General features: G+C 40.0%; 2 protein-coding genes across 3 annotated transcripts; one reads left to right on the forward strand and one right to left on the reverse strand.

The window, feature by feature from the left end:
- The first annotated feature begins 301 nt into the window (after positions 1-301).
- LOC113170237 (apoptosis-inducing factor 3-like) lies at positions 302-6574 on the forward strand. Its single transcript, XM_026372244.1, has 19 exons — positions 302-320; positions 402-492; positions 1067-1176; positions 1406-1515; positions 1593-1637; positions 1789-1870; positions 2182-2294; positions 2405-2491; positions 2635-2726; positions 3210-3340; positions 3443-3558; positions 3637-3708; positions 3809-3872; positions 4094-4170; positions 4513-4630; positions 4763-4861; positions 4950-5025; positions 5116-5220; positions 5637-6574. Exons 1-19 carry the CDS (start codon positions 302-304, stop codon positions 5668-5670), a joined length of 1641 nt encoding a protein of 546 aa, XP_026228029.1. The 3' UTR covers positions 5671-6574.
- Positions 6575-6745: 171 nt separating this feature from the next.
- On the reverse strand, positions 6746-10339 carry c14h17orf97 (chromosome 14 C17orf97 homolog). 2 transcript variants are annotated; one of them, XM_026370252.1, is made up of 3 exons: positions 8849-10339; positions 8613-8766; positions 6746-8070 (listed from the first exon to the last, which is right to left on the reverse strand). In XM_026370252.1, exons 2-3 carry the CDS (start codon positions 8728-8730, stop codon positions 7586-7588), a joined length of 603 nt encoding a protein of 200 aa, XP_026226037.1. In that variant the 5' UTR covers positions 8731-8766; positions 8849-10339; the 3' UTR covers positions 6746-7585. The 2 variants fall into 2 exon arrangements, with proteins under 2 accessions (XP_026226037.1, XP_026226036.1); XM_026370251.1 differs by having other exon boundaries at positions 8613-10339.
- Positions 10340-12703: the final 2364 nt, after the last annotated feature.

Here is a 12703-nt window from a genome sequence, read left to right on the forward strand (position 1 = left end):
CTGTGGAACAATAAGCTGAGCTGAACATGACCAGCTACATCACCGAAACTGTTCTTTCACCGCAGTCCTAAAAGTCACTTTTTAGTTCATTTTGCTTTTCTTTGTAAACACACGTCGTCCAGTTTCAGAGAGTCCCAGGATCACAGTGATGCGGGATGCGATGGAGCCGTTACCGTGGAAACAGACTCTCACGCCTGTATGACACAGCTGATGAGAGGAAAAAACTTTTTTTAACTGAGCATCCAACTGACCTTTCATGTTCCTGGAAGAATTGTGTGTCTGTTACAGCTGAATCAGAAACATGTCTGTGACCAAACCACGTGAGTAACCTGTTTGAATTATGAAGGGATCCAGTCTACTGTGGAGTTAGAGTTTGTTAAACTATGTGTGCGTATTTTTAGCCCAACATGAGTTTCCAGACTCTGATCCAGAGGATTCATCGGAGGAGGTGACAGCCGCTGTGTGTCTGGAGTCAGAGCTGCAGGATGGACAGTAAGGAGTGGATGGGAGGGATAGTCACAACCTGGCAACCTTTACCCTGTTCTTAATCATAAACAAGATGATTATTAACTAACATTTATGCATTTAAATTATTTACAAAGCACTTGCTACATCTTGAACCTTCAATTGTTTACAAATTAGGAAAACTCGTATATCAAATTATCTGATAGCTCCTGATTTGTACCAAATGATTTACCGAAACTATCAAATAATTACCTTGACACAGAAGAAAACTTAAAACCATATTCTATAATTCCTGTAGATAACAAATATATTAACAATACAAATGTAAACAATCAATTTACCTGATTAATGCAGACATTGCAAAAACAGATACATTTATGTGTAACAGGTATAATAAGTATGTACATGTTACACTTTTATTGTTTTACATGTCCATATAATTCATTTTTCATGCATGTTTATAGCTGTGTATCTATTTTATATACGGTGGTGCCTGATTTTTTTAACATCTATGTAGAAAATTTCAGTTCAATGTCTCAGTTGGGGGTAAAACTTACTGTAGTTTCTGTGTGTGTGTGTGTGTGTGTGTGTGTTACATCAGAATGATGGAGGTTGAAGTGGGACATCACACTGTGCTGTTGGCACGCTGCCAGGGTAAATACAGTGCTATTGGTAACCAGTGCACACACTACGGTGCTCCCCTCAGCAAAGGTAAAAAGACAGACACCCTGATTAAAATTTAGATGTTCGGTTTATTCGTTTTAAACATAAATTGTGTGTTTTACAGTTGGACCTTGATTAGTAATAATCTGTGGAAGGAAGAAAAATGACAGAACTTTATCTGCTGGAGCTACATGTTGTCATTTAGGCAGAAAAAACAGCTTGTTAACATTACTAGTAGGTAAATGATGTGTGTTTATGTGTATTTATGTGTGGTCAGGGGTTATTTCAGGCAACAGAGTGCGCTGTCCATGGCACGGTGCGTGTTTCAATGTCCACACTGGAGACCTGGAGGAGTACCCCGGCATGGACTGTTTACCCAGCCACAAGGTACAAACCTGACAGATAGGTATTTAGTTTATGGAGACATTTGGAGACATTTTAATTTGTCATTTCGTTTTTTGAAGGTCAAAATTCAAAACAGCAAAGTGTATGTGTCTATAAACAAAAAAGTAAGTAGCTTTCCTTTTCTTCTTCCCAGTTATTAGAGTAACGGTTCAAAAATAAAGAGCTGATAGTAGGTTACGTAGCACCAGGCTGAAATGCAATTATGTAAATAGGCTTTTTGCTCATTCACCCTGTTGATGAGTTTCTATTTTATAGACTCTCAGACAAGAAAAAAGAATAAAGAGTATGGGAACTGCAGTACCAGGAGTTACTCACACTATTCTGCTGCTGGGAGGAGGTGAGTGTGGACCACTATATTGTGTATCTGCATATTTTGTAAATCACTTGATTAATGATTAAAACGATGTACAAGATACAATCATGTGGATGCATTAAACAGAACTGCTACTTACTTACTTTGCAAGAATACTTAGCATTTATAAGCTTAACTTAAAAATTTACAGATTAATTCAACAGTTGAACAGAGAGAGGAATAAGTAACACGCTGGAATTAATGTCATCTGTTGGATGTAGGTTGGAGCAGGTCGTCCTAACATGTCCCCTTAGTATCTTAGTGTCTGATGTTGTGTTAACGCTCTGTAAGTGCAGGGGCTGCGTCATTGATCTGCGCTGAGACCCTTCGCCAGGAAAACTTCAGTGGCCGAATCATCATGGTCACCAGAGACGACCTCTTACCCTACGACAAAACCCGACTTAGCAAGGTGCTGCACAGTAAATATCATGAACGGTGACGCTTTGGTGCAGAATATGCATGTTTTATTTTTTTTAATTAGCTGTAAAATTTAAACAAACACACTTTTCCTACTTACAGGTGATGAATGTGGAGAGTGACAGTATCCTGCTGAGGAGGATGGAGTTTTTCCATCAGTACGACATTGAAGTGTGGCTCAGGAAAGAGGTGAGTGTCTTTCTTGCCTCCTGTACTCACATCCTCAGCCTGTTAACCGTGTTTTATCTAATGGTCTCTTTTCTCTGTGCTAAATTTAAATGGGTGCATACATTTTAATTTTCCACGTTTATGAACTCTCATTGTATTTACAGGCAAAGTCGGTGGACACAGACAAGAAGACAGTCACGTTTGATGATGGTTCAGTTCAGAGTTATGACCAGCTCCTTATCTCGACAGGCTGCAGGTACAGACAGTGTTTGTGCAGGCACTTAAACATTAGCTTAAACATTCACTCTTAACATTGACTGTAGATTAACAAGTGCCTGGTTTGCACTAATACACCGAGAGGATCACACCAGACTCAGAACCTGCACAGGGACTCAAAAGCTACATGCTACACAGATAAAGTAAAATGGCAGATGATAAAATAACATATAATAACATAACACATAAACAGATTGTAGGTTCTAATTTAATTTAATGTTGGTGGAAAAAATGTTGTGACATTGCAGAAGCTTATTGAAACAAGGTGAATGCGCTCTGTAATAAAAGCTAAAGGCGGTCCAACGCCTTTATTTTAATTTATTTGAATACTGTATATAATATTGGTTTCAGACAGTTCAATAAGTAGCTACCTTAACATTCATAAGCAAGATAAAAACATTTCATTGCAAACCACTACATTGCACTGCATTGCTTATGAACAGTGTCATGGCCTGTTGTTTAGAGCAAAGGGTCTCGATGTACCTGGCATGAATTTGGGAAACGTCAAGATGTTGGAGACACCAGAGGACGCCCGGCAAATCCACTCAGTCTGTCTGGGCTGCAATGTTGTCCTCGTGGGAACCTCTTTTGTTGGTACTGAGTTCACAATCTGTAAAATAAGCTCATATTTTTAATTTTGTCAGGAGGGGAAATTACATGGAGATAAAATGTTTTCTACAATATTACATTTTTCAGGCATGGAAGTTGCATCTTATTTGATAGACAAAGCCTTAAGTATCACAGTGATCGGCAGCAGTGAGATGCCATACCAGAACACACTGGGTCCTGAAATTGGCAAAGTCACCATGATGGTAAGAAATAGAGAGAGAGCCCCATCTTGTGTCCTCACAGTTCAACTAGTTGTAGTTCAAACTCTGTTGTTCCTGCAGATGCTGTCAGAGAAAAATGTGAGATTCTACATGAATGATAATGTGACGGAGGTCAGAGGTGTGGATGGAAAGGTAAAGTTAGACGATGCACGTTATACCTGTTTTACTGCTCAGAATTCAGAATATATACACATAAATATATCCTCTGGTTCACTCTCCTTTCTTCCTCAAGGTGAAGGAGGTTATGCTTAAAAGTGGGAAAGTTCTCCCAGCTGATGTTTTGATTGTTGGCATTGGTAAGTGCACTGTGGTCCATACACAAATCTTTATTCACTCTTCTGTCCCTTTATTTATCACTCTTTATCTTCTTATTGCACTGGGCAGCAGTAAGATATGAATTTCAAATAAACATATTTCTGACACCTAGCTAATATTTCAGAGCACTAATAGAGCTCAGAGCACGACATCACTTTTGTAAAACCTTTTCTCCTCCTTTCTTCCTTTCTTCTTTCACTAGGCATCATCCCAAACTCAGAGTTCCTGCAGGGAAGTAAACTACAGATGGACTCAAAAAACTTTGTAACAGTCGACAAGGTCAGATAATAACCTGCTGTTCTCATCTTGCACCTTCATTTTCAACTCATAACCACATTTGTTTTCCATGACAACAGTAAATTGCTAATTAACCTACACTGACATTAAAAGCCCCTCATGGTTTTCATGTTGTGGGGTCATGCTGACAGCTACCACCACCAGCTGGTCTTGATGTTGTATTTGATTGGTGTCTATTCTATTCTATTCTTTAGCCTTTTCTGACCTTATTAAATTCCTATACTTAATACCAGACCCCACACAGAATTTTGTGGATTGATAAAATATGTTTCCTCACATTAAAACCATTAATCATCAGTTCTCTGTTGCGTGTCCCTCCTGCAGTACATGCGCACCAATGTCCCTGATGTGTTCTGTGGGGGCGATCTGGCCACTTTTCCACTGGCGATGGCCAAAAACCAGCTGGTGAACATCGGACACTGGCAGATGGCACAAGCACATGGTAATGTAGTAAAGTAAAATGCAGTCATAACACTTTGAACGTTACCTGTTATTATATATATTACTATATTTCTGCGGTTACTGTAAAGACTCCCTGTTATTTGTTTAACTTTAATATTTTACTGTTGTTTAGGGAGGATTGTTGCTCTGAACATGCTGAACAAACAGACTGAACTTAATTCAGTTCCTTTCTACTGGACCGTCCTAGTGGGTAAAACCATCCGATATGCAGGTGGGGCACATTAACTCGCTACACGGACTCTAAAATATCTGTTTTCACACCTAATACAATTAATTATAAGTCATTTTCTATTGTGCAGGTTATGGAGAAGGGTACACCGAGATTGTAATGAAAGGAACATTTGAGGACAGTAAGTTTCTGGCACTGTACATCAAGTAAGTGGAGACAAATCAAAATCATAAAAATATATCCTATAATAGAAACATGTTCTAATATGTTTTTAATATTTTATTTTTTACTCGTAGGAATGATGAAGTTATAGCGGCAGCGAGCCTGAACTACGACCCAGCAGCATCAGCAGTAGCTGAGAGGCTCATATCAAGAAAAGTCATCACAAAGAAAGAGGCTCAGTATGTAACGTGTCTGTTTTCATTCCATCTTACACAGGAGACAGGTTTTCTTTTTATTATTTACCAGACTGAATATATTTTCAACAGTCATGTGTATTTAAAGCAGCTATTAGTGTTGCTACATGCAGCAAATAAGCTCCAAAAGGCAGCAGATGGACAAACTTATCCTCTGGTTGGTGAACACAGTGGAACATTTAGGAGCTAAAGAGCCAGATATTTCTGTGATGAGTTGGTAGAAACAAAAACCGAGTGAGTAAAAACTGGATTAAGTCTTGACAGATGACTCTGATACTGAATCTTAGTGTTACTGAATAAATGGACGTAGAAATAAGCATCTATTTGCTCTGTGATTCCTTGCTGTGAAATCAATAATAAATGTGAGACTAACCGTGCTTCCTGTTTTCTTCTCCTGACAGATCAGACGACCTGAGCTGGCTACAGTTGTCCTGACGTAAACTCGTCTTTGTCTCATCCGTCATTCACCTGTCTCTCCGTCGCCACCTCTGTCACGGAGCACAAAAGAGTTTGAGGACGTGATCAAAACGTTTGATTCAGAGAAGAGACGGACTTCACTGACGACGTTCTGTGTTTTAATCCTGGCGTGTGGAAGTATTGGATCTAAACTGTGTGTCGTACAGTCGCTCACTTATGAGACTCCACCATGGAAACAACAGATACCTCAAATGGATGCAGCTTTTCTGACTTCTTTTTTTTAATTATTTCATTCGATTTTTTTATTACATTAACAAACTCAACACATCGCCTCTAAGATGCCTCCGTATGTTCTCTGCTGTTGTCATTTGAAAGGCTGGACCGTGGTGCCCACTGTGGCCATGTAGTCTGTGGTCTGTTCAGTGTAAGGGGGGATTAGGAGAACACAGGGGGGGAGCGCTCAGCTCTTTTAAGCACAGATGCTGAAATACGCAACGGTAACAAAACGCACCAACAGGGAACAAAAGGCCGTCGACAAACAGCCCACTCAAAGGCAGCGAGACAAAACCGCCACAAAAGAAATGCTGCGCTTTGAGTGAAGGTCGTCCCTCTACAAAATCATAGGTCAATTATTTCCTGTTGGCTGATTTGAATTTTTGTTGCTTCTTCTTATTTATAATGTCTTAATGGCTCATCTCTGACCGGTTGTGTGCAGAGGGAGGATTGGATTGACTGATAGCTTCATTCCCCAAAGTTATATATTGTAAATTTAAATAACTGAAAATTAAGATTGTTCAAGTTCCAGCTAAAAGGCATTTGGAAAAAGTTGTTCCCTGTATCTTTAATGATAGACTAAACACATTTCCGTGCATATGTTGCCCTCCAATGTTGAAGCTAACTGTAGAATCGTTTCCATCTTTCACTTGACCACATGCATTAGAGCGTTATGCTGTAAACCCACTGAAAATTACGAATAAATATTATTTTTTGAATTCAAGGGCTAAGAAAAATATCAGTTTTGTGTTGTAACAATACACTTTAAAGACAACAGGATGTTTTTTTTAATTAAAACTTTTTTGTTTTGTATTTTACTTTGTGTTTCTTGCATTAAAAAAACAACTCAGGCACAATAAAACCAACTCTTTCACATATATTGACTCATCACTGTTGGAGCAGCTGCTTCATTCGGGGACTGCGTGACTTTTCTGCCATCTATCGTGCAGCAGTGATAATGTTGCTACGATTTCCTGCAGCTTGGAAAAAGAACAAAACACTAATAACATGTTCTTCTTTGCTTTACAGTCCAGACTTCATGCAGATTTTAGTCTTTCCGAAGTTGCAGCTCTGTCATTTGTCTTTTTTAACAGTGTAGAACAGCAAGTGAACAGCAGAAAGAGATGAAAATATAAATACAAACCCCTTTCCACATTAGAAACACTGTATTAGACAGTGAGACAGCATGTCTTAGTTTAAATTAATAAGCTGCCCACAGACATGCTCTGTGTAAATGGTTTTCTAAGACGGGACACTACATTGTAGTGGTGACTTGACTTGACCTGTGGACATGCAGTCAGTTCAGTGGTATTATCCTGATTGGGTTTCAGCCCTGAAAGATTAACTTTTGTCGAAGTGTTAAATAATTTAGCAGCACAAGATAAACTGTACAAATCATCTATTAAGGTTTTACAAGGCCTACAGAGAAGGAGGTCCTGTCCTGAAACGCTGACAGTTGCTGCACGGATAAATATCTAGTTTCTGACGAAGGAAGCATTGCTATCAGGTCCTTTAAATGGTGTCGATTTGGCAAAATGCTCAGTTTCTCCTCAGTCCAACGCCTCCATGTTGACACCAGGGACCCTCACTGCATCTGTTTTACACTGAACCATTAAAGTCTGACGACGACCAACAAGAGGCTCCCGTTTGCTCCTTTAATTTAGTCTATGCTCAGCTGCAGCAACGACACAGTCTCCTGTTGGTTAGTCCCAGTGAAAGCCTTTTTCTCTGTGCTCTTTTTAGGAAAACTCTGTCTCAAGCTTTCCTGGGTTTCTTTTAACAGAGCCTCTCTGTATGCGATGTAACGCTGCCGTCTGTTGGCTCTGTAAAGCTCCAGCCTCTTCTCCTCAGCCTGGGGGTCCTCCAGCACTCCCTCCCACCTCACGCTCTCCTTGGCACTGAGCTCTGTTATAAATCCCTGAGCCGCGGCTCCACGGCTGCTGGTTTTGTTTGTTGCTGAGAGTGGAGCTGGTGAATCCTTGGGGTGCTTTTTTCTTCTCCGGCTGCTGCCGCAGAGCCGTTCTCCGTCCTTTTTACCGGTAGCTCTGAGCTTTGACCCCCAGCTTCTGTCCTGACCTGGACTTCGAGGGGGCAACAGGGACACTGTGGAGGTCTCAGGAGGCAACGACACAGTCTGAGGTTTCCCTGTAAGGGGGGGCAACATAAACATGTAGGTTTATGTACAGAACCAGACAAGGCTAAGAGTTTAGATTACTAATGACTCCCTTATGAATTAACGGGCTAATGACTTGGTTTATGGTAATGAGCAGTAAAAGGCTGGTGGGGGGGGGGCGTCTATTCTTTAATAACCTGCTCAGCTCTTTGGAGAATCCTCTACCACCACCACATGATGCAAACTACTGTTTACAGTGTGAACATCTACAGTGACCTTCATTTGAACTGCTTTAGATTTAACTCTGTAGCATGACTAATTAAAAATGTGGGTTTATATGAAAATACTAGTATATAGTATTTCAGTTATGTGCATGTATAAGCAAATATATCTAAACTTCATTTATTAGACCAAACAAATATATATTAAACATACTAAAACTATGAAAATATGATAAATGAATGTAGATTAATGTAAAATTAGTTCAACCAAGCTTCAGCAGACTCATTAAAGCATAATTAATAAACTCCACATTACTGTGGACTCCTGATTAAAACTTACTGTGAGTACTGACCTTCATTTTCTGGAGGACTGATGGAGACAGTGGTTTTCTTTATTCTCTTCTTTCTCTTCTTGTTATTGTCACAGCTCTTTGGAGGTTGCAGCACTTTACACGTTTTGTCTTCAGGCATGACTTGTTTCTTTCCTCTAACCGGGTCTGAATACAACTGAAATAAGAAACTTCTCAGATAAATCCGCTCACTCTTCGTTGAAGACAACTGCAAAAATAAAAACAGGAGTTTCCTGAACCTGCACATGGAAACAAACAAGTGGGGCTAAAAACGGCAGCTGCTGTGGCCTTCAGCCCGAAACAAGCTGTCAAACGTTTGTACATCCACACAAAAGCAGTAAAAGTGATAAATACTCGATGCTACTTCGGTATTTTGGATTTTGAGTCTTTGTTCCGGGTTCAAGTTTTTCCACAATCACGCTGCAGCGCTGCGTTTCCTGGTAACGCGTCTCCACGGCGACAGGACCCGCCCTCACTGAGCCATGTAAGGAAGTACTGTGAGGTGTGTAAAAGTACTACGATCCATGTAAGGAAGTACTGTGAGGTGTGTAAAAGTACTACGATCCATGTAAGGAAGTACTGTGAGGTGTGTAAAAGTACTACGATCCATGTAAGGAAGTACTGTGAGATGTGTGTAAAAGTACTACGATCCATGTAAGGAAGTACTGTGAGGTGTGTAAAAGTACTATGATCCATGTAAGAGGTACTGTGAGGTGTGTAAAAGTACTATGATCCATGTAAGGAAGTACTGTGAGGTGTGTAAAAGTACTACGATCCATGTAAGGAAGTACTGTGAGGTGTGTAAAAGTACTACGATCCATGTAAGGAAGTACTGTGAGGTGTGTAAAAGTACTATGATCCATGTAAGGAAGTACTGTGAGGTGTGTAAAAGTACTACGATCCATGTAAGGAAGTACTGTGAGGTGTGTAAAAGTACTACGATCCATGTAAGGAAGTACTGTGAGGTGTGTAAAAGTACTATGATCCATGTAAGAGGTACTGTGAGGTGTGTAAAAGTACTATGATCCATGTAAGGAAGTACTGTGAGGTGTGTAAAAGTACTACGATCCATGTAAGGAAGTACTGTGAGATGTGTGTAAAAGTACTACGATCCATGTAAGGAAGTACTGTGAGGTGTGTAAAAGTACTATGATCCATGTAAGAGGTACTGTGAGGTGTGTAAAAGTACTATGATCCATGTAAGGAAGTACTGTGAGGTGTGTAAAAGTACTACGATCCATGTAAGGAAGTACTGTGAGGTGTGTAAAAGTACTACGATCCATGTAAGGAAGTACTGTGAGGTGTGTAAAAGTACTACGATCCATGTAAGGAAGTACTGTGAGGTGTGTAAAAGTACTACGATCCATGTAAGGAAGTACTGTGATGTGTGTAAAAGTACTATGATCCATGTAAGAGGTACTGTGAGGTGTGTAAAAGTACTATGATCCATGTAAGGAAGTACTGTGAGGTGTGTAAAAGTACTACGATCCATGTAAGGAAGTACTGTGAGGTGTGTAAAAGTACTATGATCCATGTAAGGAAGTACTGTGACATGTGTGTAAAAGTACTATGATCCATGTAAGGAAGTACTGTGAGGTGTGTAAAAGTACTATGATCCATGTAAGGAAGTACTGTGAGGTGTGTAAAAGTACTATGATCCATGTAAGGAAGTACTGTGATGTGTGTAAAAGTACTATGATCCATGTAAGGAAGTACTGTGAGGTGTGTAAAAGTACTATGATCTCTATATAGAAGTACTGTGACATGTGTGTAAAAGTACTATGAACTCTGTATGAAAGTACTCTGATCCGTGTACAGGGGACCCTGTCTTTTCTGTGGTGGAGTCTGTAGAAGGTGGATGTGAACCCTCCTCTCTGTAAGACTCCACCTGTTAATCAGTGGGATATAAAATACATGTCAGTAAAAACTAACTGTTTCAGATACATCCTATTACTACTGATACTACTGATACTACTGATACTACTGATACTACTGATACTTCCTGTCATCCTGATACAAGCGAGCACAGGACCCTTCGCTGAAACCGGAGCAGTGTGGGACCTGCTTGGCATTACTATTTTAAGCCTTGAATAAATGGGCCTTCAGACTTTCTCTGTATTTTTGTTTACCGTGTATCAGTACTTCGATCACACCTAAAGAGCCAGAATCACACTATTACTACACAAAAAAAGCAAATATGTAATTAAACTACTTGAATCATTATGCAGATATGAATATAGATGCACTACCGAATAACTACTGCAAAGTGTGGTTTAAATACTAGTTTAATGACGTGCAGTTCGCTTCTGTCAACACTGGGAGTCAGTGTGTACCAGTGTGATTAGTCTGTCTCTAAAACTGTTTTAACATTTAACCATTTTCCTTTTAAACCATATAGAAACTACAATATCAACTAGGCTCCTGCTCACACACCAACTTCAGCGTTCATTCTGGGTGGTGTTTGAATTTAAGCTCGACATTCACTCTCCTTTTTGCTGCCGGGTTTACACGAACTCCGTTAAGCTGCTAAATGCTCCACAGTTACTCATTCACTGAGCAGGTAGTGTAAAAATAGCAGGCGAATCAACAGAGTAAAAGCAGTGAGAGTGAAATAAACATGAACAATTTGGGCACAAAAACTGAAACAAGGAGCTGAAACTCAACAGGAAAGTTTGCATGAATATTATCAGTATTTTTATTTCAATACACAAAGTGCTTTTATTGTTGTTCAAGTGACTCAATACTAGTTTTATATTGCTACATGGGGATTTCATTTGTCGCCTCTGACAACATGAAAAGCATGCAGTGTGGTATTTCCCAGGGAGTTTCCATCCTATTCCTGTTGCACCAAACCCTGACCCCCACTAGTTCCTCAGTGCGGTAAACACATTAAATGCATGTGGACACAGAAACAAACACACGAGCTGAAATGGTTCAGATGCCCTTTGTAGGTCCTGCACACTCGACAACCTTTCTAATATCCACTAGGTGACTAAATTTGGCTTTTGGGTGCTATGTTATGTCTGCTGTTCAGCCGTACACCCACAGAGTCTAAGAATAGACTCTGAGCTCAAACAAGTCTGTCCTGCTTCTGCATTTCCCCCCACATATCTTCCAGTAATGCTTACAGGAAGAAAGAGGATAAATCACGATGCTGAGTCAGAGAAGGCACATAGCATTCACGGAAGAGCGTTCGCAGTGAAGTGCTGATGTCATACAGGTGGTTTCTCACCTCAAAAACAAAGTAATATTGTTTGTACAGATCATTCACGGCCTCCAGAAAGCACGATTAGCTTCCACAGCTTAACCTATGTACGTTTTAACACAACCTCAATTCACCATTTCCTCTTCTTAATCATTTGATTTGCGTCTTTATGTGTTGTGAACCATGTTCCTGCTCACGTCTCGTTCTGATGAGCTTGCGAGTCACGAACAGCGGTGGGGGAAGATGTGACTCACACACTTCTCCATCTGTTCAACTTGAGTTGCAGTAAGTGCACCGGCATCTGCTTGCAAGACCATTTTTCAACAACAGCCCAACAGCTTTTGCAATCGTGCCAAAGACTTTGTTTGGAGGACACTTTTACATTAAAGCCCTACAAATTGAATGTCAGTATAGACTGTACAGTTTTCTGGATCATCTGATAAAGCATTTAATGGCCAGTTTGTGTTGAATAGGTGAATTTAGTACTTTAAAAACAGTAAATATTGGATCATATTTTTCATTCAACTCACACCAAACAGCCAGCAGCTATTAGGATGGTGAACTCTTTAAAGAATATGCACATATAGGCCACGTGAAAGACAACAATATGGCAGCTCATAAGCTGCTCAAACCAAAAAATAGAGTCAGTGGTAGATTGGCTTGTTTTTTATACCCATTGAAACTTAAATGATTTGTGTTTCCATTGAAAAAGCATCATATGAGTGTGAGTCCTGTTCAAAATCTACTGTTACTCACATATTCTGTGGATAAAAAACGCTATTGTTAGAAACTAAGCAGGGGTTGGGGAACACATAGGAATGAGACAGCGTATTTGGCCTTGTGTGGATTTGCTGTGTGTGCTCGCTGTGGCAGGTGACAGTGAGGACGC

The sequence above is a fragment of the Anabas testudineus genome, chromosome 14, assembly GCF_900324465.2.
Source record: "Anabas testudineus chromosome 14, fAnaTes1.2, whole genome shotgun sequence".
Classification (NCBI taxonomy): domain Eukaryota; kingdom Metazoa; phylum Chordata; class Actinopteri; order Anabantiformes; family Anabantidae; genus Anabas; species Anabas testudineus.

Bases quoted from the DNA above. Each gene is read 5' to 3' on its own strand.
- c14h17orf97 (XM_026370251.1), bottom strand. From the start codon at position 8,856: ATGTGCAGGTTCAGGAAACTCCTGTTTTTATTTTTGCAGTTGTCTTCA. The intron at 8,071-8,612 runs GTCAGTACTCAC...CCCCCCTTACAG, and splicing joins CAGTCCTCCAGAAAATGAAG to GGAAACCTCAGACTGTGTCG.
- LOC113170237 (XM_026372244.1), top strand. The intron at 1,177-1,405 runs GTAAAAAGACAG...ATGTGTGGTCAG, and splicing joins CGGTGCTCCCCTCAGCAAAG to GGGTTATTTCAGGCAACAGA. The intron at 3,559-3,636 runs GTAAGAAATAGA...TTGTTCCTGCAG, and splicing joins TTGGCAAAGTCACCATGATG to ATGCTGTCAGAGAAAAATGT.